Source organism: Vulpes lagopus, chromosome 12, assembly GCF_018345385.1.
Source record: "Vulpes lagopus strain Blue_001 chromosome 12, ASM1834538v1, whole genome shotgun sequence".
Classification (NCBI taxonomy): domain Eukaryota; kingdom Metazoa; phylum Chordata; class Mammalia; order Carnivora; family Canidae; genus Vulpes; species Vulpes lagopus.
Window position 1 is genome coordinate 13,013,333 of NC_054835.1, and position 26,127 is coordinate 13,039,459.

The 26,127-nt window shown below is 58.1% G+C and overlaps 1 protein-coding gene across 11 annotated transcripts in view; it reads right to left on the reverse strand.

The window, feature by feature from the left end:
• EXD3 (exonuclease 3'-5' domain containing 3) overlaps window positions 1-26,127 on the reverse strand; it is an 86,578-nt gene that overhangs the window by 48,388 nt on the left and 12,063 nt on the right. For 8 of the 11 annotated variants that reach the window (XM_041724274.1, XM_041724271.1, XM_041724277.1 and 5 more), the window contains 4 exons: window positions 15,823-15,978; window positions 8,995-9,059; window positions 3,731-3,904; window positions 3,295-3,462 (listed from right to left, as the gene is read on the reverse strand). In XM_041724274.1, the coding sequence (XP_041580208.1) occupies window positions 3,295-3,462; window positions 3,731-3,904; window positions 8,995-9,059; window positions 15,823-15,978 (563 nt within the window). Of the gene's footprint in view, window positions 1-3,294; window positions 3,463-3,730; window positions 3,905-8,994; window positions 9,060-15,822; window positions 15,979-16,715; window positions 16,903-26,127 lie in introns of all 11 variants that reach the window. The other 3 variants (XM_041724278.1, XM_041724276.1, XM_041724279.1) reach the window with 3 other exon arrangements.

The window sequence follows — 26,127 nt, forward strand, 5'->3', positions numbered from 1 at the left end:
AGTGGCTTTTCATCCGGAGCTCTCCCAGCACTCAGGGTACCCCCTCCTTCATACTGTGTGGATGCCACAGTGTGCAGCTGGCACACCCAGAGCTGGATGCAGCCCTGGGATGAGGTGGGAAGGGCTCTGCACCTGGAGGACAGGATGGGTGCCCCGGTTCCCTAGGGAGTAGACAGTGACCTGGGGAGATGGCTGACGCAGAACCCCCTCCTCCAGGAAGCCCCTTGCCTTGCCTGGCTTCTATCTTTGGGACTTGGGGGCGCTCCGGGTAGTTCTCTCATTGTCATCAGGCCTGGCTTACAATCCATCTCTGATCACTTTTCTGTCTGAGCTCCTGCTGAGGGGACAGCAGACCAAGCTGCCCACTGCCCACTGCGCTGTCACACAAGAGACCCAGCAGGTGTAGGAAGATCACCTGCTGATCCAGGGAAGGTGGGAGGGGCTCAGACCCCACAAAAGGCGGAGGACTGGGCCTCCTTGGCACCTCCCAGGCCTTCCTGGCCTCTGCATGGCGGCCACTGAGAAGAGACACTGCGCTGCCCAGCATCTGGGTCAGAGCAGGGCTGTAGATACCTCTGGCCTGACAGGTGCCAGAGCTGCTGCCTTTGGGGAAAATAAGAAAACCCGGAGGGGCCAGGGTTGCCACCGTGGGAAGAGTGTACATGGACCCCCAGGCTGCCCACTCCGTTGGGCAGGAGGGCTGGGCAGGTGCCCAAGCAGCCGAGCCCAGACTCAGTAGCCTCAGACCTGGGATGGGCCTACCTCCCACCTCCACAGCTCGGCTTGGGCCTGGAGCCAAGGGCCTTTCTTTCCTCCCCCCCAAGCAAAGCTATCTTTTTACCTTGATAAGCTGTTTAAAAAATGTAAATAAAATAACTCAGTAGACAAAAGCAGGCATTCATCCCGCCTGGAGCCAGCCGCCGCCCTCGACATGAAATATCGGCGCACATTAAGTCGTGAGTCCCTGCTAATCCGAGCGGACAGGCCTGAATGCGGCCCCTTTCGCCGGGCGCGGCGGTGGCCACTGGAGCATGCACCGCCTGCCGGGCGGCCCCGCTTGGGGACAATGGCTTTTCTTCGCAGAAGGGGCCTGTGCGGGACAAGAGCCCCCTTTGTGTTGGGATTCCTGCCTTGGAGCATGAGGGAGGTGCATTCAGCCGGCCCTAGACACTCTTTGAAAGGCTCGGGTGTAACATAAGACGCCGAAACACTAGCCTGCCTTCTGCCTCCCGCATTCTTGCAAGCCCAGCCGCCCATTCAGCCTGCGGAGAATGGCCTTGCGCCACAGGAGCAGAGCCCCAGTCACATTGTCCCCGGCGTGGTCATCTTGGTTTCTCAGCGCCCTTCACCAGTCTCGAGACAAGAGCCCAGGCTGGGGCAGGACAGCCGCCAACACACGGCCCTCATTTCCAAGGATCGGGGTCTGGCAGTCCAGGTGAGGCCTACCTTGCAAATAGCCCCCTGGCTGGGACTGGCCTCCCAGGGAAGAAGCCCCCATCCCACCCCCCATGGGGTGGGCCTGGGGTCCTGCCCTGGTGCCTGCCAAGCCCTGAGCCAGCACAGGCGCAGGAAGTATGTCCAGAAGCAGCACTGTCCACAAATTAGGTTTGATTTTGGGCCTGATGAGGCCATGGGTGGAGGTGAGCCAGGACTGAGCCTCTGGATACCCCAGAACATAGGAACTCTGACTCGGTGGGAATGCACCCCTGAGCTGGGCGCCCCAGAACTTCTCCAGCGCTTGACTCCCTGCGGTGATCCTCCCCCTCAGGGCACAGAGATGCCGCGGGGACCCCTGTGCCTACAGCAACAGCTCAGAGATGCCCCACATGGAGTCTCCTCCCTACTCACCGCAGACTCCTCTTCCCTTCTGCCTCATGTACACCCGAGCCACTCCCAGGGCTCCTGGTCAGCCTCCATCTTCTCTCAGAAAATTCTGGACTTAAGTGAGAGCTGGTACTGCTCACAGAAGAGACTCAACGAACCCACCGAGACCCTCAGGGCCCCACGAGCTCTTACCCAGAGACTGGTAACTACTAAACCCATGCTTCCACACATGCTCTTTCAGACCCAGGCCTCCCCAGGACAAGGGAGCCAAATGACCTGTCCCCGCCAGGCCCCATGTTCAAAAGCATTGCATGCACTAGAGGACTCTCTGCTGTCATGACCAGTAACCTGTGCCCCACACTGAGCTCCTGCAAAGACACATGAGCATTAGGCCGAGGGGCTAGTCCTGGGGATCACTGGTAAGGTAGGATGGGGGTCTGGCCCAGCCTGCACGGCAGGGAGCCAATGGACCCTCAGGGGGCACCACCACTGGTCAGACCTGGTCCAACTGAACCATCGAATAGTAGGAGTTGGGCCACCCCAAGTGAGGGCAGGGCTGCTGGATGGGTCCAGGGAGGTGGCAGGCATAGCATTCAGGGCTCTCGGGGCACTGTTCTTACTGTTGGGACAGAAGCAAAGTGGCCAGTCCCCAGGCCTGGTGTGGGTGTGACTGCAGGGTCCCCCCAACAAGGACACAATGGGAAGGTACTGTCTTCAGCCAGCAGCTGGGCCCAGAGAGAACCGGACTGCTCACCCCCAGGCCAGGTCAGCAAGAGGCCGAGTGGAGGGAGAAGGCCTTCAACCCCACAGGGTCATGCAGGTGCTCCTGGGTCAAAGCTCCCCTGGCCTGGGAAGCTCTGGGCCGGGAGGGTGTGGGAGATCCCGCAGTCTGACCTAGGCCCAAGGGGTGGCAAGTGTGGGCACAGGGACCCCCCACACTGCTGATCCTCTTAGCCCCCACAACTGTCTCTGGGAGTTGACAAATGAGACTGGACAGCAGCATCTCAGGTAAGTGGCTCTGCCATAGGGCTTCCGGGCAAAGCCAGAGGATCCTTGGACCGCTGAGCATGTTTGAGGACCCAGTGGGCACCTCAAGACAGAGGACCCCAGGTGCCGTGCCACCTCATACGTGCCAGTATGAGGGGCTGCTCCCAGGCCTATTCAGCTTGGTGAGTATGAGTGTCTCCTAGGACCCCAATGTTGGGCACAGGCCTGAGCTGGGTTCTGGGGGTGGCTGGTCCCTGAAGCCTCTGCATCAGACCTGAAGCCCCCTCATGCAGCCCCCATAGTGGAGGGACAGAGAGGACACTTCCAGGGTGGACCCTGTGAGCCTCCTCGGCCCTGTTTGTGCCTGCTGCCTGACCCCACATGCAGACCCGGCCCGTGGCCCCAGGATCAGAAGGCATGCCCCTGAGCCCTTCCCCCGAGCCCTGACCCACGACCCACGACCCACATGGGGGTCACACTCACTTCTTTGAACTTGCCCTCCTGGTGGAGTTGGTGGACATGAGTCAGCAGTGGGCTCTGGTCTGCATCCTGCAGCTGGAAGATGCTCACCAGTGGTTCCACCAGCACAGGGGGGCTCTCAGCAAGGACCCTGAGTGCACGGGCCTGCAGCTGCTTCAGCTTCAAGCTGCACTGGGGGGCAGACAGCAGCCTCAACTGGGGTCACAGTGCTGGGGCAGGCCTTATGAGGAATCCTGCACTGGCCACCTTGTGCCCACAGTGCACACTCTAGGCAGGCAGGGCAGAGAGGGGAGGGGCACAGGTGGGGAGGTGGAGGGTCAAGCCCACAGACCCGGAAGCCCAGGCAGTCTTAAGGCGCCACACCCACCAAGGGTGAACGAACTCAGCTGCCTACAGAGGCCAGATGGCTGTGGCCTGTGGGGCTGTGGGCAGGGCTCACCTGGGCTGGCCCTGGGAGTGGCTGTGCCTGCAGCCAGTGCTGCAGCTGACAGGTAAGCCAGGACTCCAGGGAGGGGCCCTTCTGCTGCCAGCCCTGGCTGCTCTCCAGCATGGCCAGGAGTCCCGTCCGCGGATCGTCCAGGGCATCAAAGCCCCGCCAGGCCTCCTCCCGGAGCTGTGGAGACACAGACACTTGTTGCTGCTCTGTCAGGCTCCAGGCCTCCTGGCACAGCCTCCCTGACCTGCGTGGTCCAGGGTGTGATTGGCTCAGAGGGACCTGGGGTGAGTCAGGGTCATCCTCCCCTCTTGGGGCTCTGGCCTGGTCTGACTGCTGTGGCCCTGGGTCCCACTAATGGTCCCGTAAAGACAGGGGCTGGGTCCCCACACAGACTGAGGGTGGGCACTGTCTGAGGGGCTCCAGTCATTCTGCCTCACTCCCACTACCTGTGTGATGTCCAGGACCCGCACCTGCCTTCAGACTCAGTGACGTGTTGGCAAGCGACAGGAAACAGATAAGAGAAGGAAAAAACCCATACCAAAAAATGCCTTTGGTGTACTTTTCCACGTCTTGCAGAAGATTTGGAAACACGTGAACACTGACAGAAGAAACACATTCCACTCAGGCGAGTGGGTGTCATCCCAGGGCCACCCTGGTGCATGGCCGGCTGGCTGCGCCCTGGCCTATCAGCCATGAGATCCCTGGGGCACCCTGCAAGTCCAGGGCCTGCTTGCAGCTGCAGGCTTCTCTAGGTGTCCATCACTCAGGGCAGGTACCCTGACACCCGAGGCAATCCTAGGGGCCACTGTCCCCCATCTCCACCAGCTGCCCATGCCTTCCAGGGACATGTGAAAAAAGACCCCCAAGGCTGACCACTGCCTTCTTGCTCCTGGAAGGACAGATAGAGAAAGGCACTCTCTGGCCTTTGGTCCCAACATGTATAGGTCCAGTCCCCCCTCGGGGCCCCGAAGAGTGACTCTGAGAGGCTCACAGAGCAGAGTGGGGTGGCTGTGTGGGTGGGACTTGTGGCTCCCAGTTACTGGCCAGCCAGCTCTTCCACTTGGAAGGTGAGCTCAGGTCAACACCCATCTCCTTTCTTCCCTGGAGAGTGTCCACCAGCCAGGCAGAGGGTGTACAGCCTGCCACGATCCAGGGCAGGAGGCTGGAAGGAAGAATCCTGCCCAAGGAGGCCCTCCAGCTCTGGGCCCAGTGCTCACTGACCAGGGGCCACAAAAATCGAAGGCTTTTCCAGAAAAGCCACCATCCTTCCTGCGACAGGGTGATGGGCAGCCAGGTGTAGATGAAGGATGCCCAAGGGGCCCTAGGAGGTCACACAGACCCCTTCACAGTGGGATGGCCCCTGGAACCCCCATATCCCCTCCATGGTCAGCTGTGGGCCAGCTCCTTCTGTTGGGTTGTCCAGCTGCCCTTCATGGTGGGAGCTTCTGTGGTGGTCAGCAGGAGGGGAGCAAACGGGCAGGCCCTTCTGAGATGGTCACTGCCTATTGCTGTACGGTGGCAAGATGCTGGCCATGTCCCCACCTATGAGAAAGCTCCAGAGGACAGCTTAAGGGGACCAGCACACGGCCTGATGACTATCTGCTTCCAGGGGCCCAGGATGCTGGATGGTCACCCTCTGTGAATGCAGAGTGCATGGAACTTGTCCTGACACACCAGACACAGTTGAGGTGCCCAGAGCAAAGGGGGTCTGGGGCTTGGAGTGATACCATGGAGGTGACGCTCACTGTTTCTGGGGCCACCGTGGTAGTGATGCTCATCATCCCTGGGGCCAAGGTAGGTGCATCCCTGAAGGAGCCAAGACCCTACAGGGCATCTGCGGGCCTTGCTTATGGCTGTCACTACTGAGGGCATGTCCTTGCTCACTGTGGCATCTTCCCTGGAGACAGGAGGCCTTCAGCAGCCCCAGTGACCTCCCCAGGATTCTGCTGACCCAGCCGGGGTCACAGGCTCCCCCACTGCTAGTGACTAAGCGACCATGGAGGGAAGTCACCAGGGAGGCTTTTGGCCACACGGCCCTTCCCATGTCTCTGCCTGGAGAGCATCTGGGAGCCAGGCTGGGCTGGAACTCTCCTCAGGAGAGACATTCTTGGGTCTGGAGCTCCAAGTCACCTGCATCCTGCTTGTGCGCACCTCTTCCCACACAAATGCCTCTGCTGTGCTCAGACAGCACCAGTGCCCCCAGGCCACGGGGCCCACCCACAGAGCTCTGGGCTGCAGGCAGGGCTGCAGGCGCAGCTCCGAAACAAGGGCCACGGCCCCTGCATCCACCATGCAGACGATGCTTCCCAGACATTCAGGGCAAATGTCTACTTAGTTCCAGTGTAATTTTGAAACCACCGTGCTTGAGCCATCTGGCAGCTTACTGAAAGTGAAACACAGACTTTCTCCTGCAGCATTAGGGTGAACAGGAGACTTGGCAAGTGTCCCTGTACAAACACCCAGCAGACGCGAGGGGTCTGCGAGGAAGGAGGCCCAAGGTCCCAGGGTGGCCACATGGAGGTGGGGCCATAGGCATCTCCCTCCACGGGTTGCACGGGGCACACGGGCTGACACGTCACACACACGGTCCTGGCGATGCTGCCCCAGGGGAGGCTGGCGGGCAGGAACCCCTGTCACGCTGTCACTGCCCAGCCGGCACACTTCCAGTGGGAGAGAGCTTTGCTAAGATGAGCTCAGGAGGACCCACAGAGCACAGGGGACAGTCACTAGGGCTGCTGGGCAGCAGGCAGGGAGAGCTCCAGGGACAGGGCAGGGGGATGCGGGTCTGGGAATGAAAGAAGACAATAAATGTGCCTGAAACTGTGGAGAAGTGAAAATTAAGGGAGGAACACAGGGGCCCCAAGGGATGGCTGGGCCCCACCTGCAGCCCCCAGACTCCTGCAGCCGCCAGGTGTACCTCACATGCGAAGTCCCAAGCCCACCAGCCATCCCTCATTCTGGAAGGTGGAAGTCCAGCCCGCGGCCCCTCTGTGTTGCTCTGGCCTATGCCTGTGGCCCCATGTCTATGCTTACAACCCCTGGAACCCTGGCTCTGGGACTGTGGCTACTGCCCTGTCCCTCCCTCCTGCCATCTGGCCGCCCCTCGCCAGCTTGCACTGCAGAGGTGAAGGTGCTGCCTGCCCCATCTTGACCCCACAGGTTCCTCGGGCTTGAGCGGAGCCAGAGCCCCCACAAGACCTACTCCAGCACCCTGGTTCTGCCTTAGGAGGGCCACAGGTTGGCTGGGACTTGATGTTTCAAACAAGCTCCCAGGGGTCTGGCGTCCTGGGCCCCGCTGCAGGGGGCACAGGCCTTTCCACACTCCCCTCCCTGTGCCAATTGTCTCTCCTCCCGTCCCCACCCAGGGGGGCTCTGTGGACATCTGTCCTCGGGCCCAGGCCCCACTCTACACCAGTCATGGACTCCACCTGCAGCCTGCATCCTGGCCACACCAGCATCCAAACCTGCCACTCCTGCTGCATCTTTAAGGGGGAACCACAGCCCCCCACCATCCCATTTCCTTCCTCTTAGGATCCAGCTTCCAGCTTTCCTGCCCTGTTCTCCCAGGACCCTGGAACTTCTCCAAGCTCGGCCAGCCCTCAGGACGCCACTACTGTCACACTGGTCCCTCCGCCCCGTGGTCCCTGGTGGCCCTCCGCCGTCTGCTTCTGGGCCACTGGGGCATCTCCAGAGTCGAGCTCACTCACTGGGCCCCGGACCAGTTCTGGTGGGTGAACCCGGTGAAGATAGCACGTGTTTCTCTAAGCTCCCCGGGAGCCACCAGGTGGGGACCATGACTGCCTGGCACACTCACGGGCAAGACCTGCCACACACAGGCCTCTCTGGCACTGAAAATGAGAGTATGTGCTCCTTCCTGTGTGGGCTTGGAAGTGAGGAACGGCCGGCATTAGAGATGCCTTAATGAAGAGGGAGCCCTGAGCTGGAGGGAATGTAGCCCGTCAGGGCCGTAAGTACCTGGGGAAGAGGAGACTGCACATGAGGCCCATGGCAGCGGTGGTGGCACCTGCCAGAGTGGAGAGGCAGCCATAGAAGATAGGCTGGCCCCATTTGGGTTCTGGAGAGGCGGGAAGCACCTCAGGTTGGCAGCCACACCACTGCGGTGACACTCCCTGGGAAAGGAAGAAGCAGGAAGTGCCCCACAGACGGTGCCACAGCCCTGGACCTCGAGCACCCAGGCAAGACAGTCTGTGGGCTCCTCCAGACTCTCTGGGGACGAGGACTCCTACCCTCATCCAGCTGCCCCAGGAATGAATAGAAGGGAGGTGTTCAACGCAGCCCTGAGTTAGTTCCCCTTGACGCAGGACAGACAGACAGATGCCCCAGGCACTCACCAGGCGAGGCGCAACCAGGGCATGCAGGGCGGCTTGAGTGGGGCTACCTGTGAGGCCAGTTCCCCAAATAACATAGTCACCTTGCCTCAGCATTAACCCAAGGCCACGGGATACAGAATTGAAAGAGCTTTTGGTTTTTGCAAAGACTGGATTTCTCTAGCTGATGGCTGGACGGGGTGGCTCAGAGCCTGGATGCATCAGTCCAGGGGGCTGACCACCACCACAGAGCCCAGGCCTGTCCCCTGACACACACAAGTGTGGCTGACCCACAGGCCAGGTGCTGGTACCCCTCCCCCCCTTTGCTGCGAAGCAAGCCGTGGGCCTGGCAGGAGCATCCTCAACGTCCCCAGCTCGGGGACACCACTCCTCCACCAGCCTGCAGCCCTTCCTACCCTGGATGAACTGCCCACCCTCAGCCAGGAGTGGGAGGCAGGACAGGAGACACAGGCCTCAGCCCTCTGGCCTTCACAGTGATGACTGCTACGTACCCACCCTGGAGCCAGGGCAACTTTGTTCTTCTGCTTCAGGGAGCCAAGGGCAGGGCAGGGCATCCAGGGTCAGGGGTACTTCTGCTATCCCCAGGGCCAAAGCTGCCCTCCAGGCACAGGCCGTGGCGGGACCACTGAGTGGCTATGGGAGAGCATGCAGCCCTCTGCCAGGGCCACACGCATCCCCAGTGGGATGGCCAGATCAGTAGTCGCTGGATGGGAGCCATGAGAAGGCCTGTGAGATCCCTGGGGCCCCTGTGCCATGCAGATGCTGAGTGGCGGTTGCAGGCCCTTCCCTCCTGCTCTCGGCCCCAGTGTCCAGTGGGTGTTGGCCCAGGGCTCCCACCCCCACGTGTCTGCCGGAATTTTCAGAGAGGGTGGCCCACTGAGGCCAGCAGAGGTGCCCGCGCTCCGTGCGCTCACTCACCTGCTGCAGTTCCCGCGTGGACCACAGTTTCTGCAGGGCCTGCAGGAACGGAAACGGGTCCTGGCCTGGGGGGTACAAGACAAGGTCTATGCAGGACCCCCCATCCCTCACCTTGACCAATGCCCGGGGGCTCTGCATACGTGACACCCACTGCCTGTGGACTCTTGTGCCTCTCTGGCCAGAGCTGCCTGCTGCCCCTTCCCTGGGACCTGGGGCCTGCCTGTCCCGCAGTGCTTGCTGCAAAGTGCTGCTGCCCACAATATGGGGGAAGCCAAGCCTCGTGTTTCAGGGGTGCTGGGCCATGGGCCTTGGAGTGGCCACACTGCATGGCCAGGAAAGGGGCATCAGACAACAGGGCCAAGGTCGCAGCACTGACCGTCAGGGCATGCCTGGTGGGCCACAGCACCCCCACTCTCCATGTCACTCATGGCCTCCCATTCACCGCCCACCTAGTCTGGCCTCCAGCCTTTGCTGCCCCCACACAGGCTGGCTACACCCTGGAGCCTCCCCAGCCACACCCCAGGCCGTCTCTCACTTGCCCACATCCCCAGCCCACCATGGGACTGAGGGCTGGGGACCCTGCTGGGACACCCTCCTGCTGGACAAGGGGCTGTGCCCTTACAGTGGGTGCAAGGTCAATGCCAGGGAGGGAGGGCTGGCCGGGGAGGCGGCTACTGCCCTGTCCACCTTGGGAAGGAGAGCAGCCAGAGTCACCCACAGCCACCAGCGCCCCCTGGCTGTCTCAGGAGGGCCCGCCCCACCCCCTCCAGCCCCCTACCCCAGCCCCTCAGGGCAGGGCCACCCTGCTTGGCCTGTCCCAGCTTCCCTGGCTCACCACACAGGCCCCAGGACTGCAGGAACCCCTCCTCGTCCAGTAGGTCCTGCTGCCCCCGGGATGTTACAGAGCAGGCCCGGCAGGGCTGCCAGGTGAGCCTGGAGTGGACAGAGCCTGCTGTGTGTGCAGCTCCGGGGATGTGGACAAGCCCTGGCACTCAGGTCTCCCTCAGGACCCCAGCCGTGACCCTCACACAGTAGACAGCAGAGTAGGGCCCGAATGGGCCCATGAGCTGGGGGACGGGAGGTCCCCAACAGGTGCCCTGGGTCACATCTGAGGGCTCAGGGGCCCAGGGGCTTCACCTGCCCATCCACCAAGCATTGGGGGCCACGGGGCTCAGGCAGGAGACCAGATGTAGCCAGATAGGTGGAGACAGCTGGACCTAGCTGGGGAAGACATGGACCGCCAGGGTGAGACTCCATGTGCAGCAGGGGCAAGTGAGTGACACACTGGATGCATCCCAGGGCAGCCGGGGCCTAGGCGGCATTCATGGACGGAACAAAGGGAAACCACATGTGCCTTGCGGGAGATGCAGAACAAGCACTTCATGCAAGTAATTTCTGTTGGTGGTTTAAGAAACAAGTCTGCAAATTAGGAATAGAGGCGACCTCATTGGCCAGAAAGGAAGATGTTTGTAGGAAACGTGCTTAGCTGAAAGCATTCCCAGGGCTGGGGCACAGGCAGTGGGAAGGGGCAGGCAAGGCTGACATCTGGAGCCTTCCTCACTCCGGTCTGCCTGTACATGATACATGACTTGGCGCTAAGGAAAGACGAGTGGTCAGGCCAGGAGAAGGCACGGAGAGGAGGAAGCTGTCAGCACAGGCACAGGTGGCAAGGCCCTGGCCCTGAGACGTCTTGGAAGAGGCACCGCTATGGAGGCTGTGAGCTGTCTGAGTGGGGCTGCCCCAGTGGACACATGCCCACCCTGCCCCAGTCCAGAGGGCACCCTGACACAGCCCCGACATCCAAGGGGGGGCTCTGGGTGCCCGCATGCCAACAGGGCTTCGTGAGGATGTGCCATGCAAGAGGCCATGTGTGTTGGATGTGAGAAATCGCTGTACCTCCCAGATTCTGCTGTAAAACCTAAAACTGCTCTAGAAAAAAATAAGTCTTTAGAAATCAAAACAAGAAAATAAAAACATCGCCACTCAAAACATAATTTTTTGCAAAGTTGTGAAGAATCAAAAGAGGAGGTATTAGGGGTGCCCAGTCAGTTGAGCGTCTGACTCTTGATTTCTTTTTTTTTTTTTAATTTTTAAGAGTTTATTTATTTATTCATAGACACACACACAGAGAGAGGCAGAGACACAGGCAGAGGGAGAAGCAGGCTCCGTTCAGGGAGCCTGATGTGGGACTCGATCCTGGGTCTCCAGGACCACACCCCGGGCTGCAGGCGGCGCCAAACCGCTGCACCACCGGGGCTGCCCTGACTCTTGATTTCAACTCAGATCATGGTCTCAGGTTGTGACATCCAGCCCCAGGTTGGGCTCCACGTTCAGTGCAGAGCCTGCTTGAGATACTCCCCCTCTACACCTCCCCTACACTTTCACTAAAGATCAATGAATAGAGAGAAGGCATGAGGATTACACATCAGGCTTGTTCTAGAGTGGACACCACCCCACACAAGGCCAGCAACCAACAAATAAACATTAAAAACAGAATAGCAGGGATCCCTGGGTGGCGCAGCGGTTTGGCGCCTGCCTTTGGCCCAGGGCGCGATCCTGGAGACCCGATATCGAGTCCCACGTCGGGCTCCCGGTGCGTGGGGCCTGCTTCTCCCTCTGCCTGTGTCTCTGCCTCTCTCTCTCTCTCTCTGTGACTATCATAAATAATAAATAAAAAATAAATAAATAAATAAAAACAGAATAGCACAAAAAAGCTAATATCTTTTTTTAAAAGATCTTATTGATTCATCCAAGAGACAGAGAGAAAGAAAGAGTGTGCGCACAAGCAGGGGGAGTGGCAGAGGGGGAGGGAAAAGGAAAAGCAGACTAAGCATGGGGCCTTGACATGGGACTTGATCCCATGACCTCGGGACCATGACCCGAGCCAAACACAGACACTCAGCCAACTGAGCCCCCAGATGCTCCCCAAATTCAAATTTTGTTGGATAAATCTAATAAAATAAATTCATGCAAAAAAACACAAAACCATAAAACACTGATATAAAGGGGATCCCCGGGTGGCTCAGTGGTTGAGTGTCTGCCTTCGGTCCAGGGCGTGATCCTGGAGACCTGGGATTGAGTCTGATATCAGGCTCCCTGCATGGAGCCTGCTTCTCCCTCTGCCTGTGTCTCTGCCTCTCTCTCTCTTTCTCTCTCTCTCTCTTGTGTTTCTCATGAATAAATAAATAAAATCTTTAAAAAAATACTGATAAAAAAATTAAGAGACCCAATAATGCAGGAAGGCCCTCCCCACACAAGAAAAGGGGTTGTCACCTGTCCCACAGGTGGTCAGGTGGTGTGTGTGTGTGTGTCCATGCACCTAATAATCTGCCCGAAGTCACAGTGAAGCAAGACCCCCACCCAGCATGGCACCAGCCTGGAGAGGATGGATCTGGACCCACGTCACCACCCCCAGCCTGAGCTGGGCACGCCTTGGACAGCCCTGTGGCACCGGCACCCTGTGACCCTGCTGAGCATGCTGAAGCATCCCCCACCTCACACCCATGGAAAACGCACCCTCAGCCCCACAGCTGAGTGTGGGAAACACATAAACTGAGCCTTTGGGACAGTATCTTGATGACTTTGGGTGGAGAGGTCTCCCAAAAAACACTCTCACAAAAAGACTCCCACCTGTGGAGAGGACCCTGCAGGAGACTGGCACATCATGGACAGGTTCAGAGAGGACAGCGCCCCGTTCTGCCTCCAGCATTTAAGGGGACAGCCCTGCACGCAGCTGCTTCCCCCACAGCCAGGACCGGTCCCCCACACTGGCCAAGAGGCCACTGTCCATCTCTCTGGGGCAGTGACCACACTGGCTTTGCTGGGTGCTTCCCAGTGAGCTTAGGACAGTGTACACCCAACCCCAGTCAACAGCTCAAGGGGCCTCAGGGAGACACCTGGGAGCCCTAGGTGCAGCTGGAGGGGACCTGAGGCAGGTGTGGGTGGGTGCGGGTTGTGGGCAGGGTGGTCCTCTAAGCTGAGGGGAGGCTCCCGAACTGATGCCCCCTGAAGACACAGACAGGGAGGGCATTGGGAGACATTTGTCTGAAGGAACAGATATGCTAAGAGTCACTCTGCAGGGTCCCGCGCAGGACCGGGAGGGCCTGGGTCCCTGCTGCCCTGACCTACAGATTCAGGCAGGAGTCCGGGTAGGAGCCTGGTGTGAGGGGCTCTTGTCCACAGGATGGACATGGGTCATGCCCACGGCCTGTTGTGGCCCCCACCTTCCCATCCGGGCCCAGGGCTGGGCAGGACCAAGTTCACAGCCAACACTGCCCTGATGCCTTGGGCCTGCGGGCAGACGGCCAGACAGCAGGTGCAGGGCCTGAGACAGATGGCCCTTGACCCCTCCCAGGACTCCTTATTGGGGCGGGGTGGGGGCTGTGCGTACAGAGGACATTGCACCGTGACCCAGCCTTGGGCATCACACCTGCACCCCCCGCCCAGGCTGTGTGTGCCTCACTGGCCGTCCCTGCACCCACTCCAGCCATGAGGGGCCAGGGGGCTGGAGGCTCCAGTCGTGAGTGGCTGGGAGCTTGGGGGCTCCAGTTGTGAGGGGCTGGGGGCAGCCTACCCCCTGCTCCATCCCTTCCTGTCCTGCTTCCTTGGTGCCCACCAGACACGGAAAGCTGCTGGCTGCCCCGTGATGCTCCCAAGGTGGTGACAGGAGGACAAGACACATAGGGATGGGCGGGCAGGACAGACAGACCCCACTTCACGCACAGCACCTGAGCTGCCTCAGCACCTCACTTTATGGACAGATGCACCCCAGAAAACAACGCAGCCACGCTGCTGGCTGCCACGGCTGCCTGCTGTGTCCTGTCATGACATGGGTGGAAGACATACAGTAAGTACCATGGGCGTTTCTCACAGGTAGAGTTGGGGCGGTGAAGTCTCTGGAACCATGGCTGGTGTGGCTGAACTAGGGAGGGCACCAGGCCTCCCGTCCCCACATAGTCTGTGTGGCTGTGGCCTCCTCCGGCCCACACAGGCCCCTGCACTGCTCTGTGATCCCACTTGCCACCCGTGCTGCTTCGGGCAGGGCCTTGTCTGTGGGTCCTGGCAGTGTCACCCCCACCCCCGGGTCAGCTGTCCCCACCCTGGCTGTTGGACGGAGGAGGGGCCAAGGCACCAGCCCATCATGCCTGCACATCCCACAGCACCACCTAGCACGGGAGCCCAGGCCCTCTGTGGTGACGTGCATTGTGGCAGTCGGGGGCATCCTGCCCCCCGGGATGGGGGCATGAGGCTCCTCGGCAAGGCAGGGCCACCCTCTCCAGCACACCTGCCTGCCCCTCCTGGTCCCCAGTCCCTGATCCCCATCAGGACACAAGGGGGTGAGGCCTCCCTGAGCAGGGCACGGAGGCGAGGACAATGGGCAGTCCTCCAGGCCCCACGTGCAAGCCCTGCTGCCCAGAAACCCCCTGAGGCTCCCCCACGGCATCCACAGGCAGGTGGGCTCAGCTTCCCGCTTGGGGCTGCCCCGTTGGGGAAGTAGGATGACAGGCCCTGCTGTCTTGCTTCCTCCAGGAGGTCATGAGCCTCTGGGACTGAGTCCCTACCTGCTGTCAGCTCTGGTGCCTGCAGCGTCCAGCTGGCCCTGGGAGGTCACAAGGAGTCAGGTGGCCACACAGGCAAGCTCCCTCCCCTGTTGGCGATGTCACCACACACCACCGGGGTCCCCTGAGTGGCTGAGCCCAGGGCACGTTAGGGAATGTGCTGGAAGGCAGGATCCTACTGACAGCAGGAATTTAGAAAGATGACGCACCTCATTTCAGAATAAAATGTGGAACAATGTGGAAGATTTGCTGAGCACATCTAGGGACAAGCAGAGGCAAAGCCTGTCCTGGGGGGTGGGTTGTGGTTCACTGCAAGCACTCCCTGCTCATTTCTCAGGGTCACAGACTCCGCAGGTCAGGAAGTGCGGCAACGCAAGCCCCCTCCTACCTGTGGCCCCCAGGGGATGGGCAGACACAGTCCTGGGTGAGGCCCTGAGAGAGGGAGGGGCCTCAAGATCCCCTGTGCACCTATGACCCCTGTGGGTACTGGCTGCACCCCCAGACCCAGGCTCCACAGTCCTGTCTCTGGCTGGCTCAATGGCCAGAGCTGACCCCCGACATGACAACCCAGGAGGTGGGGAACACTGGGGAGAACACGGGGAGACCATGGCTGCCCAGCACCAGTGGCCATTCTCAGGGCAGGAATGAGAAAACAGCTCCTTGCTGACCCATCCACGGCCCCAAGTGAAAATGCCTCCCTTCTCCTCCAAGGGGGTTTCTGTGCCCAGACAGACCCTTGTTTCTGGTCAGGACCCAGGGCCTGTGCCCCGTACCAGCCTGCTCCAGGCCTTGGCACTGGGCAGTGCCACATGGGCTCTTGGGCCCCTGCTTTGCAGACACAGCCTGCCTCCCAGGGACAGTGCATGCAGTGCCAGACTCAGAAACACCATTCTTCCCAGCGGTCCCCACACCCTTCAGTGTGGTCTCTGCCCTCCTCCCTGTGTGCTGGTCCAGGACAGTCCTCTTGGCAGTCATTGAGCAAGTGGCCAGCAGGCAGCCCACTGTGGGATAGCTTGTACCACAAGAGCTGCTGGCACATTTCCTGGGTGGCCCCACATGCCCCAGCCCCACATGGGGCTTAGCACTGGTATGCCTTCCCCCCAGGTACCTGCCTGGTACACACACGTGTTGCCCATACACAGATACCCCCCTCCCCGTGTATACTCTGGACACAGCCAGGATGCACAGGTGTTCCTCACACATACCCCATACCCAGCCCTTCCAAATGCAGCCCAGCTGGACTCGGGCCCTTAAGGGGGCACAGACTCACCCACAGAATGGTACTCGCTACCAACAGGGTTGCCTCCAGGGTCACCAGCTGTGCCATCGGCAGCGAGGTTGCCAGCAGCGGGGTCTCCATCAGCACCTGCTGGGTCCATCCTCAAAGCGGGGGCCAGGGGAGGCCACAGGCAGCCCGAGTGAGGATCTGGTAGGGAAGAACAATGAGACAACCCTCATATGCTGGTGGGCAGCCCACCCAGGGTTCTCCTGTCACGGTGCATGTACCCGGGCCAACCTGAGAGGACCCATGAGCTGACCCACACAAGCACACCCACCAGGCACCAAGCTCCTCTACCCAGCAGCCAGCAGGGTTCCTGAGAACATTTATTTTATACAACACCCTGCTCTGTGTTCGGAGGTTGTTCTGTTTCTCCTCCTTTAATCTGTGTACATGGGGCCTTGTAAAGACATACACAGTCTTCTTTGCATCTGAGTAAGACACACGGAGCCTCCTGTGTGACCCCAAATCCTCACACAGGCACAGAAGGCAAGAGCTGCTCAGCTTCCTTCCCTGAAACTCCTCCAGAGGCAACCATTCCCAGGAGACTTTTCAGCTGTCCCTGCAGATGTTTACATTCATATTTCTTATTTTAAAAACATATTTTATGTATTTATTTGAGAGAGAGCGAGCACACAAGCAGGAGCAGTGACAGAGGGAGAGGGAGAGGCAGCCTCCCTGATGAGCAGGGAGCCCGTGCAGGGCTCGATCCCAGGACCCCAGGATCATGACCTGACGCTTCACTTCCTGAGCCTCCAGACGCACAATGTTCACGTTTCTAAATAATATGCTGCTGTGGTTATTTCTTCAGTTTCCAGTCCTTCCTGTGACTGACCAGCTTCAAGGTAAGAATTCACTATCACACCCCAGTCTTCCTGCATTACCTGCAACCTCCAGAGACAGCTGTGTGGGAGTCTTGCTGTGGCTCAGTATTTACAGCAGACATGAGCGTAACTGTAAATATGGCCCACAGCTGAGCCATGGGTAGACTGTGGGTATTTTTCTTGTCTTGCTGAGTTTGCTCCAGACGTCTGCTCTGGCCATGTGGGAGATGCAGGGCTGGTCCTCTCACTACAGACAACATCAACGGGACAACATGTTTTAGCCACTGACTTCTAGATAGCAGGCAACACATAGTGGTGCTTCCTGATGGGAGAACAGTGCCCAGGGGGCCCTAGGATGATGGCTCCCATCCAGAGGCCGTGTCCCCGTCAATACCACTGATCTGGAGTCCAGAGAGCACAGGCTTCCACCAGGGCAAGGGGGCAATATGCACCCCTGTGGAGCAGGGCCCTGGCAAGAGGGGCGACTGGAACAGCCAGAGGTGTTATGAGCAACACAGGGTCCCCAGGGCTCCCAGAAATGGTTGTTGTGGCACTGAGACTGCAACAGAAACACTTGTGGTCAAGCTGTGCAGGACATACAAGACTCCAGCCCAGGCAACACTGCCCCATCCAGCTGGGACTCCAGGAAGGCCAGACCTTAGGGAAATGCCTAGAGTAAGCCCCACTCTCAACCTGCCCTGTCAAGATACCCAAGCTCCAATAAAATCAACACGGGGGCCCTTTGTAGGTTGAGGCCACCAAGCTAAAGATTCACCCTCATGAAATGTCAAGCCGTGCTCACCTGATCAAAGGTAACCAGCTAGGAATTAACTGCCTACTAGAACAAAAATCAACATTATTCACAGGAAGATAATAACAGAATCCAGAGTTGCTATAATGCATTGTTCAATGCTCTGTACATAATATAAAAATCATAAGATCCACCAAGAAACAGGAAAATATGACCCATAATCAAGGAGGAAAAAAAAACAGTTAATAGAATCCAACTCCAAGTGGCTCAGATGTGGGATTTATCAGGGACAAACACAACTGTCCTAAGTGTGAAAAACAAATGGAAAACACGCCCCAAAAAAGTAAATGAAAACATGTTCTTAATGAGTAAACAGATAAGAGAAAATGGAAATTATCTGAAACTATACAAAAGAACCACATGGTAATTCTCCAGTAAAAAGTACAATAACGGAAATGAACAATTCATTGACCAGGCTGGATGGTGGATTGGAAATGGCTGGTGAATCGGGGAATCTGAAGACAGATCAAGAGAAAGGATCCTGGATAGCCTGGGTGGCTCAGTGGTTTAGCGCCACCTTCAGTTCAGGGTGTGATCCTGGAGACCTGGGATCGAGTCCCACGTCAGGCTTCCTGCATGGAGCCTGCTTCTCCCTCTGCCTGTGTCTCTGCCTCTTTCTCTCTCTCATGAATAAATAAATAAAATCTTAAAAAGAGAGAGAGAGAGAGAGAGAGAAAGGATCCTATGTAAAGAATGGGGGAGCAGGGTAGGCCAAAGAACACATGACCCCACTTCACTGGTGGCTGTTCCACAGCATTGCCACCACTGATGGGACCCACCAGTGTTGCAACACCTCTGTGCATTTACTCTCCTGTTCCTCACGACACCTCTCCTCAGGCCTGTGTCCTCCCGCCTCCATCTGAACAGCCGCCCTCCAGCCCTGTGGCACAGTTTCCCCCTGGGACTCCTGTCCTCTTTTCCCTCCTGGGTGATCCTGCATTCCTTGACTTTCAAGTCCTCACCTTTCTGTGTCCCTCCTATTCTAGAACCTTCCTGATAAGAATCGCAAAAGGAGAACAGTGAACAAGTCCTGGGTTGTCTGGGAAAGTCTTCACTGGCACTAGCTCTCAGCTGGACGTTCGGCTGTGTCTGGCTGGAGGTGAGAAGCCACCCCCCAGAGACATGATACCAAGGGTCCAACACTGTCTTCTCCCACCGTGTGCAGTGCCCGGAGTCTGAAGCCACATGACTCCCAGTTGCATGTAGGAAGCTGGTCTCCTCCTGAAGGGCCTTCCCCTAACTGCATCCAGGGGCTCAGGAGGATGGGTGGGTGGGCACTGGGTGCCCTTCTGCCCTTCGGCTCTGGGACCTGGCTTATTTTCCTCGATTATGCGCTGGCCTCCAGTTCTCCACTTTGTGGGGTCAGTCCTCTTACTGAGATGTGGGGCTTCCTGGAAGAATCTCTGATTTTCTTATCTTGCCATGTCTCTGACTTTGGGAGAGATTTCCTTAACTCTATTTTGCAAAATGTTCACTGAATTATTCATTTCTGCTATCAAAGTTTCATTAATCAAGAGCTCTTTCTTCCTTCACCCCAGGGGACCTCATGACTCAGTCTTTGTTTTTCTACACATTCTTCCGTATAAACGCCCTCTTTCCTGCTCACCCGGGGAGTCTTTCCTCTCAGGAGCTTTGCTTAAGTGTCTGGAGACTGCTGCTCATATTCAGGAGTGAGGTGCTGGCCTGCTGCTTAGGGACTGAGCAGGGGGCAGCCCTGGGGATGGCCGGCCTCCCTGTAACTGGGGGCCCGGAAGGTCTCTTCTCTTGGACTGACTGTTGGAAAGAGATGCTCCCATCCACACCTGCAGGCGGGCACGGGGCTGCCATGACCCAGGTTCCCAGAGGGTCAGGGGCTGACCCCTCCCCCTGAAAACGTCCTGAGACCCTATTTCCAGCCCGGAGGCTCCCTGAGCACTGTGGCCAGGCTGAGGGCCACCCTTCTGCCCCAGGCTTCGGTGTAGTCAGGCTGCTGAACAGCCACACTTGGCAGCTGTTTTCCATCTCCACGGGTCTGTTCACCTTTTTGCCCTGAAGTATTTTTGCCTTTTAAAAAAGCAAAACTGTCTTTTTAAAATGCCTTTGATGTCACTTTAGTGGGTGTTAAGTGAGGTGGGGACAAGAGGCCAGCAGCCAGTCTCAGTGGTCCTGGGCCCGTGCCTGTGCCTCCTAGCATAAGCCCACTTCAGCGGAGCACATGTTCCACTCACTGTGCTGCTGCATCTCTCTCACTCATTTCCTGAGGATTGCTGCACTGACCCCCCCCCAGTGTGGCTGGCCAGCCCTGTTCCTGGTGTTCCCCTCGCACCCCCTCGCTGCCCAGAGGTGCACACAACTCCTCCACCGCAGCTCAGATGCCTGCATGCTCAGCCTGGGCTCCTCACCAGGAAGGAAGAGATGGGACCACATGAGGGGTGCTCTCCACAGGGCACTGCAGCCCCACAACATCCAGAGCCTGAGCCTGCAGGCCAGGGTGGGAGGCTGTGATGGCCAAAGCAAAGCAGCACAGATGGGAGGGTAAAACAATAAAAACATGACTTCTCGCAGTTCTGGACACTGGAAGTCAAATACCCAGGTGCTGGCAGCACTGGTTCCTCCAGAGGCCTCTCTCCTTGATATGCAGATGGCCGTCCTCCCCCGGATGCCTCCCCATCTCTTCATCATAAGGGGCACCAGTCAGATTGGATTAGGGCCCATCCTAGTGGCCTCGTTCTACCCGAATCACCTCTGGAAAGACCCCATCTCCAAATATGATCACAGTCTGAGGAGCTGAGGGTTAGGGCTTCACCGTGTGAATGTTTCTGGAGGCACAATTCGACCACAACAGGGGCCCAGACACCTGCTGGTCCTTTTCCAGGATGGCAGTGGTGCTGGTGCTCTGGTTCTATGGGGAAGGGGCTGAGGGGCAGGGGCACCCAGCTCTGACCCTGCAGGAGAGCGGAGGGCTGACATTCCTTTTACAGGCGAGGAAGCAGGCTCCACCAAAGTTTTCCCCCAGCTCTTTCCTTTCACCACTGTTCACTTTGATGTGCTTTCAGTTGACTTTTTACTGTTTACTAAGGCAATCGCGCATATCGTAGGACATTCGGAATATGACATAAATTTGCAAACTTTGAAAAATTCACACAAATTATAAAAAGCTACAGTCACAGCACGTTACCCTTCTGGTCACCACCCCCCATCACCCTGGGCCCCTGTTTCTCTGCAGAGACATCTGGTCAGGGTCAGCATTCCTACCCCGCTGCTGCCCTCGGGCATTTCGGAGCCCACGTGTCATCACTGCAGGCCCAGCACGCCCAGCATGCTCCTGACAACAAACTCCTGTCTCCTGACTCAAGACACAGAAGGGCAGAGGGGAGATGCTTTAGGCATAACTCCTGTTTTAACGTAGAAAATCATAATTTCTCTTCATTGCGGGTCTCCTCCAGGATCTTGCTCTGAAGTCACAAGTGTTTTCTTACACTTTCTGAGTAGCTCAAGTGGCTGATAAATGTCACACATGGTGATTGCCTTAGAACCAGGTGCTCCAGCTGGGCAACCAAAGCTTCCCCAGGGCCCCTGGACTACCCTTGGCCTGGCCACCACTGCCCCTGCCTCACTGTGACCATGGACCCACCCATCTCCTACCAGCACCCCCTACCCCTGTGCCTAACCCCACTTGGCCTTGCCCATACCTGGCCCTGCCCAGGGCCTTCCTTATCACTGCCCCACCCAAAGACATGCCCCCCAGACAGAGACTCGGGCACCCCCACACTGGGAGCTTGGGGCAGGCCCCCAAGGCACACAGGTAGTGGGGCGGGCTTTCAGGGGGAGGGACAGGAGCTGGAGTGAGTGGACTGTCCTCACCTGTTGGTCCCACACATAGCAGATGAGCCACTTTCATTGCTCACAGATGCCCACCAGGTCCAGTATCAATGTGTCCCGCTGTTTGTTTACTGCTGGCCCTTTCCTGGGGCCCTCAGGGGGCGGTCCAATGTCACAAGTCCCCTGGGGGGGCCATGCTGAGGAGACCCTCGAGGCCCACCAGAGGGTCCCCAACAGGGCAAACAGGACACACCCCAGATCCCTGGGGTCCCCCTGTCCCAGGAGCCACCAGGAGCCCCGCCCGTTTCCTCCTCTGGTCATTCCTTTGCCCCAGCAGACACACCTCACTCAGATCCCGTTCCTCGCGGGGTCACCTTCGGCGGCCTGCAAGCCTCAGCAAGCCAAAGTGCTGGCTGGGCCTGCTACACACTGTCAGCACCACTGTCGAACGTTTCTGGAGCCCCTGACGGTTCACAGCGTGCTACATGTGTCCAGAACCGTCTCTCAGGCAGGGTCCATCCATAGACCCACCACGGGCAATGAGCTCCTGGAACGCATGTGGGGCCCGCATCCCTGGACAGAGGGCTGGGGTGGGGAAGAGCGAGGAGTTGAAGTAAGGGTGGGAGCTCCTCGGGTGTCTCCCATCCAAGGAAAAGGGCCAAGCACCAGGTCCTGCAGGGATCACCAAGGGCCACATGGTGGCTCCTCCTCCCGGCCTCGTCTCTGGGTCCTACTGCAGGCGACTCCCTACGCTCCCCAGGGCGGGAGGCCACAGAGGGGCTGCTGAAGGGTCTCCAGGGGAGGCTGCGGACAGCCCATCTACAGCCCTCCCTCCAGCAAAGCCAGCGCCCCAGGCCACCCCCATTTGATCAGAATCCTAATCCTAATGATGAGCAACGTCAGTGCAGGGCATTGAGCCCTTCACACCAGGTCAGCATGAGAGGAGCCCTACCCTGCAGTCTATTCTCCCCTTGGGGCCAGGCTCTCCCCATGCGGAGTCCCGGACCAACTGCATGACCCCCATGATCTCTGCATGGCAGCCACCGCAATGCTGGTCAGCTCAGGACGGAGGCAGACGACCCCATGGCTCTCGTTCCAAGATGCCCCTACCGTTCCAAGAGAGGCCACAGGCTACCTCCCCCTTTTCTCCGAGGAGCATGGAAGCTGGCGGTGGGTGAGGGCTGTGTCCCCAGACCAACCCTGGGGCAGGCACACAGATCCACCATCCTCCACGGGCAAGGGTGAGGCCACCGAACCTGGCGCAGCTCTCCTTCACAACCTGTGTTTCATCTGGACCCTGGAATCCGAATCCCCCAGGCAGGGGCAGGGGCCCAGGGAAGCCTATGTACCACCAAGGTCTGGTTTACCCTGCAGCAAACTGCTTTACCTGACCTCACTTTATTTTTTTTAAGATTTTTTATTTATTTATTCATAGACACACACACACACACAGAGAGAGGCAGAGACACAGGCAGAGGTAGAAGCAGGCACCATGCAGAGAGCCCGACGTGGGACTCCATCCAGGGTCTCCAGGATCACATCCTGGGCTGCAGGAAGCGCTAAACCGCTGCGTCACAGGGGCTGCCCCTGACCTCACTTTAAAGCAAAAAAAGTCGTGTGGGGTCCAAGTTATCTTTAGCTGAAAATGTGGATCAGGGCCTGCAAGCCCTGCCAGGGTCGCCCAGCCTTCCAGAACCTGCGACAGTGAGTGCCTCCTGGCAACTTTCGAACCTCCGCATAAAACAGTCAACATATGCAATTCTTTTAGGCTTCAGGACACATTCCCACTGGGAACCAACCGATCAACGCATCAGAATGTCTGCCTCAGGGGCCCAGCCCCCCCGCTGAGGCCCCATGGCAAAACCACCAGCAGGAGGTGCAGCCAGGCAACCCCCCAGCCCCTGGAGCTTACCTGGGCGCCCAGTGGGGTGACCCGCGCCCCCCACCCCAGGAAGGAAGGAAGCCTCAAGGGTACACGGGGCCACAGAGGACCAGCAGGGGGCGCTCCCAGCCCTCGCATACGGTAGCCACAGCCGCACCCGGGGAACCCAGCTCTCCTCCCAGGGACTTGAGAAGAGCCCACTGAGGCAGCCGCTGGCAACGTCCTCCCTGTTCTACTTTCTAGGCTTCGCCACAACTTGTGCGTCCTGAGCACTATTCCCGCGCCATCCCCAAGTCAAGCCATTCTGTGGCTAAAATAACCGGCTATTTTACTTTCAAAGTCGACCTGGCCCACTCAGCATTTGCAGGAAGTTTCAGACACTGCTGGGCCATCAAGGGCCCAGCCGGCCCAGCCTTGCCGCTAGGCACCCTGACCAAGCCAGACCTAAGACCTCCTGAAAGCCACTCATTCAACCAGCCCCAGCCAGGGCGGGCACCTGAGCAGGGTCACCCTCCCAGGGGCATCACCCCCTTATGACAGAGCACACCCCCCCCCCGGGGCACCAGCAGGGGTCCTGGGCCAGCAGCACGGCAAAGTAGGCAGTGTGTGGTAAGTGAAGGCACGGGAACCACATGCATGCCCGGCCCGGCTGTGACCTGGCTCACCCCTCAGTGCCACTGAGGCAAGGCAGTGTGGGCCTAGCACATCCTTCAGCCCCAGGGTCTCCCCACCAGGCTCCTGGCTCAGGACCAGCAGTGTGCCACGGACACTTCCCGGTGTCTCCTGACCTAAAGCTGCCGTCTGAATAACCCAGAAAGGTGGAAATTAAAGGACCTCGAAAGAAGCTGCATTGTGGCTGAGGAGCCCAGTGTAGGCAGCGGGCCGGTGCTCTGCCCTCTGACTATCCGTCTGTCCAGGACAGCAGGCCGCAGCACACACCATGGTTAACCAAGGTGCCTGCTGTGTGAACCCCACAGGTGGACCCTAGGCCCTTCATCTCGGGGTGATGATGGGCCTGCCAGCTCCCATGCTACACCCCCGGAGCTGCCTCACCATGAGCTGGGGCCCTTCTGAGAGATGAGACCTCCCTAGGTCCCACGTGTGCTCCCAGCCCGCTGGGCCTTCAGGATGCTGTCACCCCCTTACTGACGACGCCCGCGGCAAGAACATGGTGGAGCTGGGTTAGAGGGCATGGGATCAGCGCCAGCTGCAGAGCTGCAGACGCCATCACCCTCTCTGGGGGACTGTCCCCTCCTGGCCCTGCACTGCCCAGCCCCCCGCCAGCCTCCTCCTGCTTTAAGTGCAAGACGTACCTTGGTTAATAGCATAAGAGGCCTCAACACTGACTTCTTATATCATCACAGGTGGAAATGGTGATATCCAGGGAAGACTGGAGTTAGAATATAGAATTAAAATGAACTTTGCCGGGATGCCTGGGGGGCTCAGCAGTTGAGTGTCTGCCTTCAGCTCAGGGCATGATCCTGGGGTCCTGGGATCGAGTCCCACATCCCAGGGAGCCTGCTTCTCCCCACCTCTGCCTCTCTTTCTGTGTCTCTCATGAATAAATAAATAAAATCTTTTAATAAATTAAATTAACTTTGCCTTTTTTTTTTTTACTTTAAAAGCAAGCTCTATGCCCGCCCAGCAGCTTGAACTCATGACCTAGAGATGAAGAGACGCACGCTCTACTGACCGAGCCAGCCAGCTGCACCTCATCTTCTCCTTTTATATTTTTAGTGTTCATATCACAAAACTTAAAATTACACATGTGGTTCACCTATCTCTGCTGGGCACACTGGTCTGGACTGAGAAAGCACCGGGGCAGACAGCAGAATGGCCTGTAGGTGCCCCAGCAGAGATGCCACGCCTAGACCCACGCAGCATGACAGGCACAGACCCAGGCTGCAGCCCTGCTCCACACAACAGCATTGGGGACTCACTGTGCTTTCCCCAAATTCCAAACGCAGGTGGGGCTGGGTGGCCACCCCACACACGGTGGGGGGGGGGTGCGCGGCCTGAATCCCGAAAACAGGGGTCGCTCATGTCTCTTCGGTGAAACGAGAACACTATTTGGAAAGCTGTTTCCATTGGTTTTCAGGCCAAATTAAATGTCTGCATCCACATCTCAGGGATTTTTTTAAAGCTTTAATGATACATAATATAGCATAAAACCTACTCTTTCAAAGCACACAAGTCAGCGTTTTTAGTACATTTAGGTTCAAGAGATCATTATACTTGCCTCATCCTGGCACATTTTCCACGCAACATGATCACCCTGAAGCCATCAGCAGTCGCTCCCCCACCCAAATCCATGCTGTCTCTGGGGGCTGGCCAGCATTGGACACGCACCAAGACGTGTCACCCAGTTTGCAGTTGTTGGGGCCAAACCACGGTGCAGCACATGCTGGCACCCCTCCCCTTCCGTGGCTGGATAATGTTCTGCGGTACAGACAGGCCACAGTCACCTGGGCGATTTCTGCCTGTGCTGCTGCCGATGTCGGCACGGTGCCCACATAGGTGCCTGCTGCTGATTCTCTGTGGACGCCAGAGCTGGGCTGAGCTGGGCCAAGAAACTGTGTTTTGCCAGTGAGGAGCTGCTTCCCCCAGCTTCCCCCACAGAGCACAGAGGTCCTGATTTCTGCACATTCTTGCCAACACATGCTGGTGTCTTTGCCTTTTCTGTCTTATCCATCCTAGTGGGAGTGATTTTTAACTTACTGATTTAACTCAAGAGTCATTCCTTTCTTTAAAAATTAACAATTAAAAAAAAAATAAAAAAAAAATAAATAAATAAAAATTAACAATTTAAAACACAGGCAAGTAACCACGTGGAGGGGGTGGTGGTGTCTGGAGCAGCTGTGGGAGGGGCTCACACTGCTGCTTCCCTGCTGGCCATGCAGGCTTTCTACAAGCACGCAGCAGTGTGCACGTGGTCAGGGCTGCTCTGGTTCACTGAGTTGGCTTCAGTCCTGCAGCTG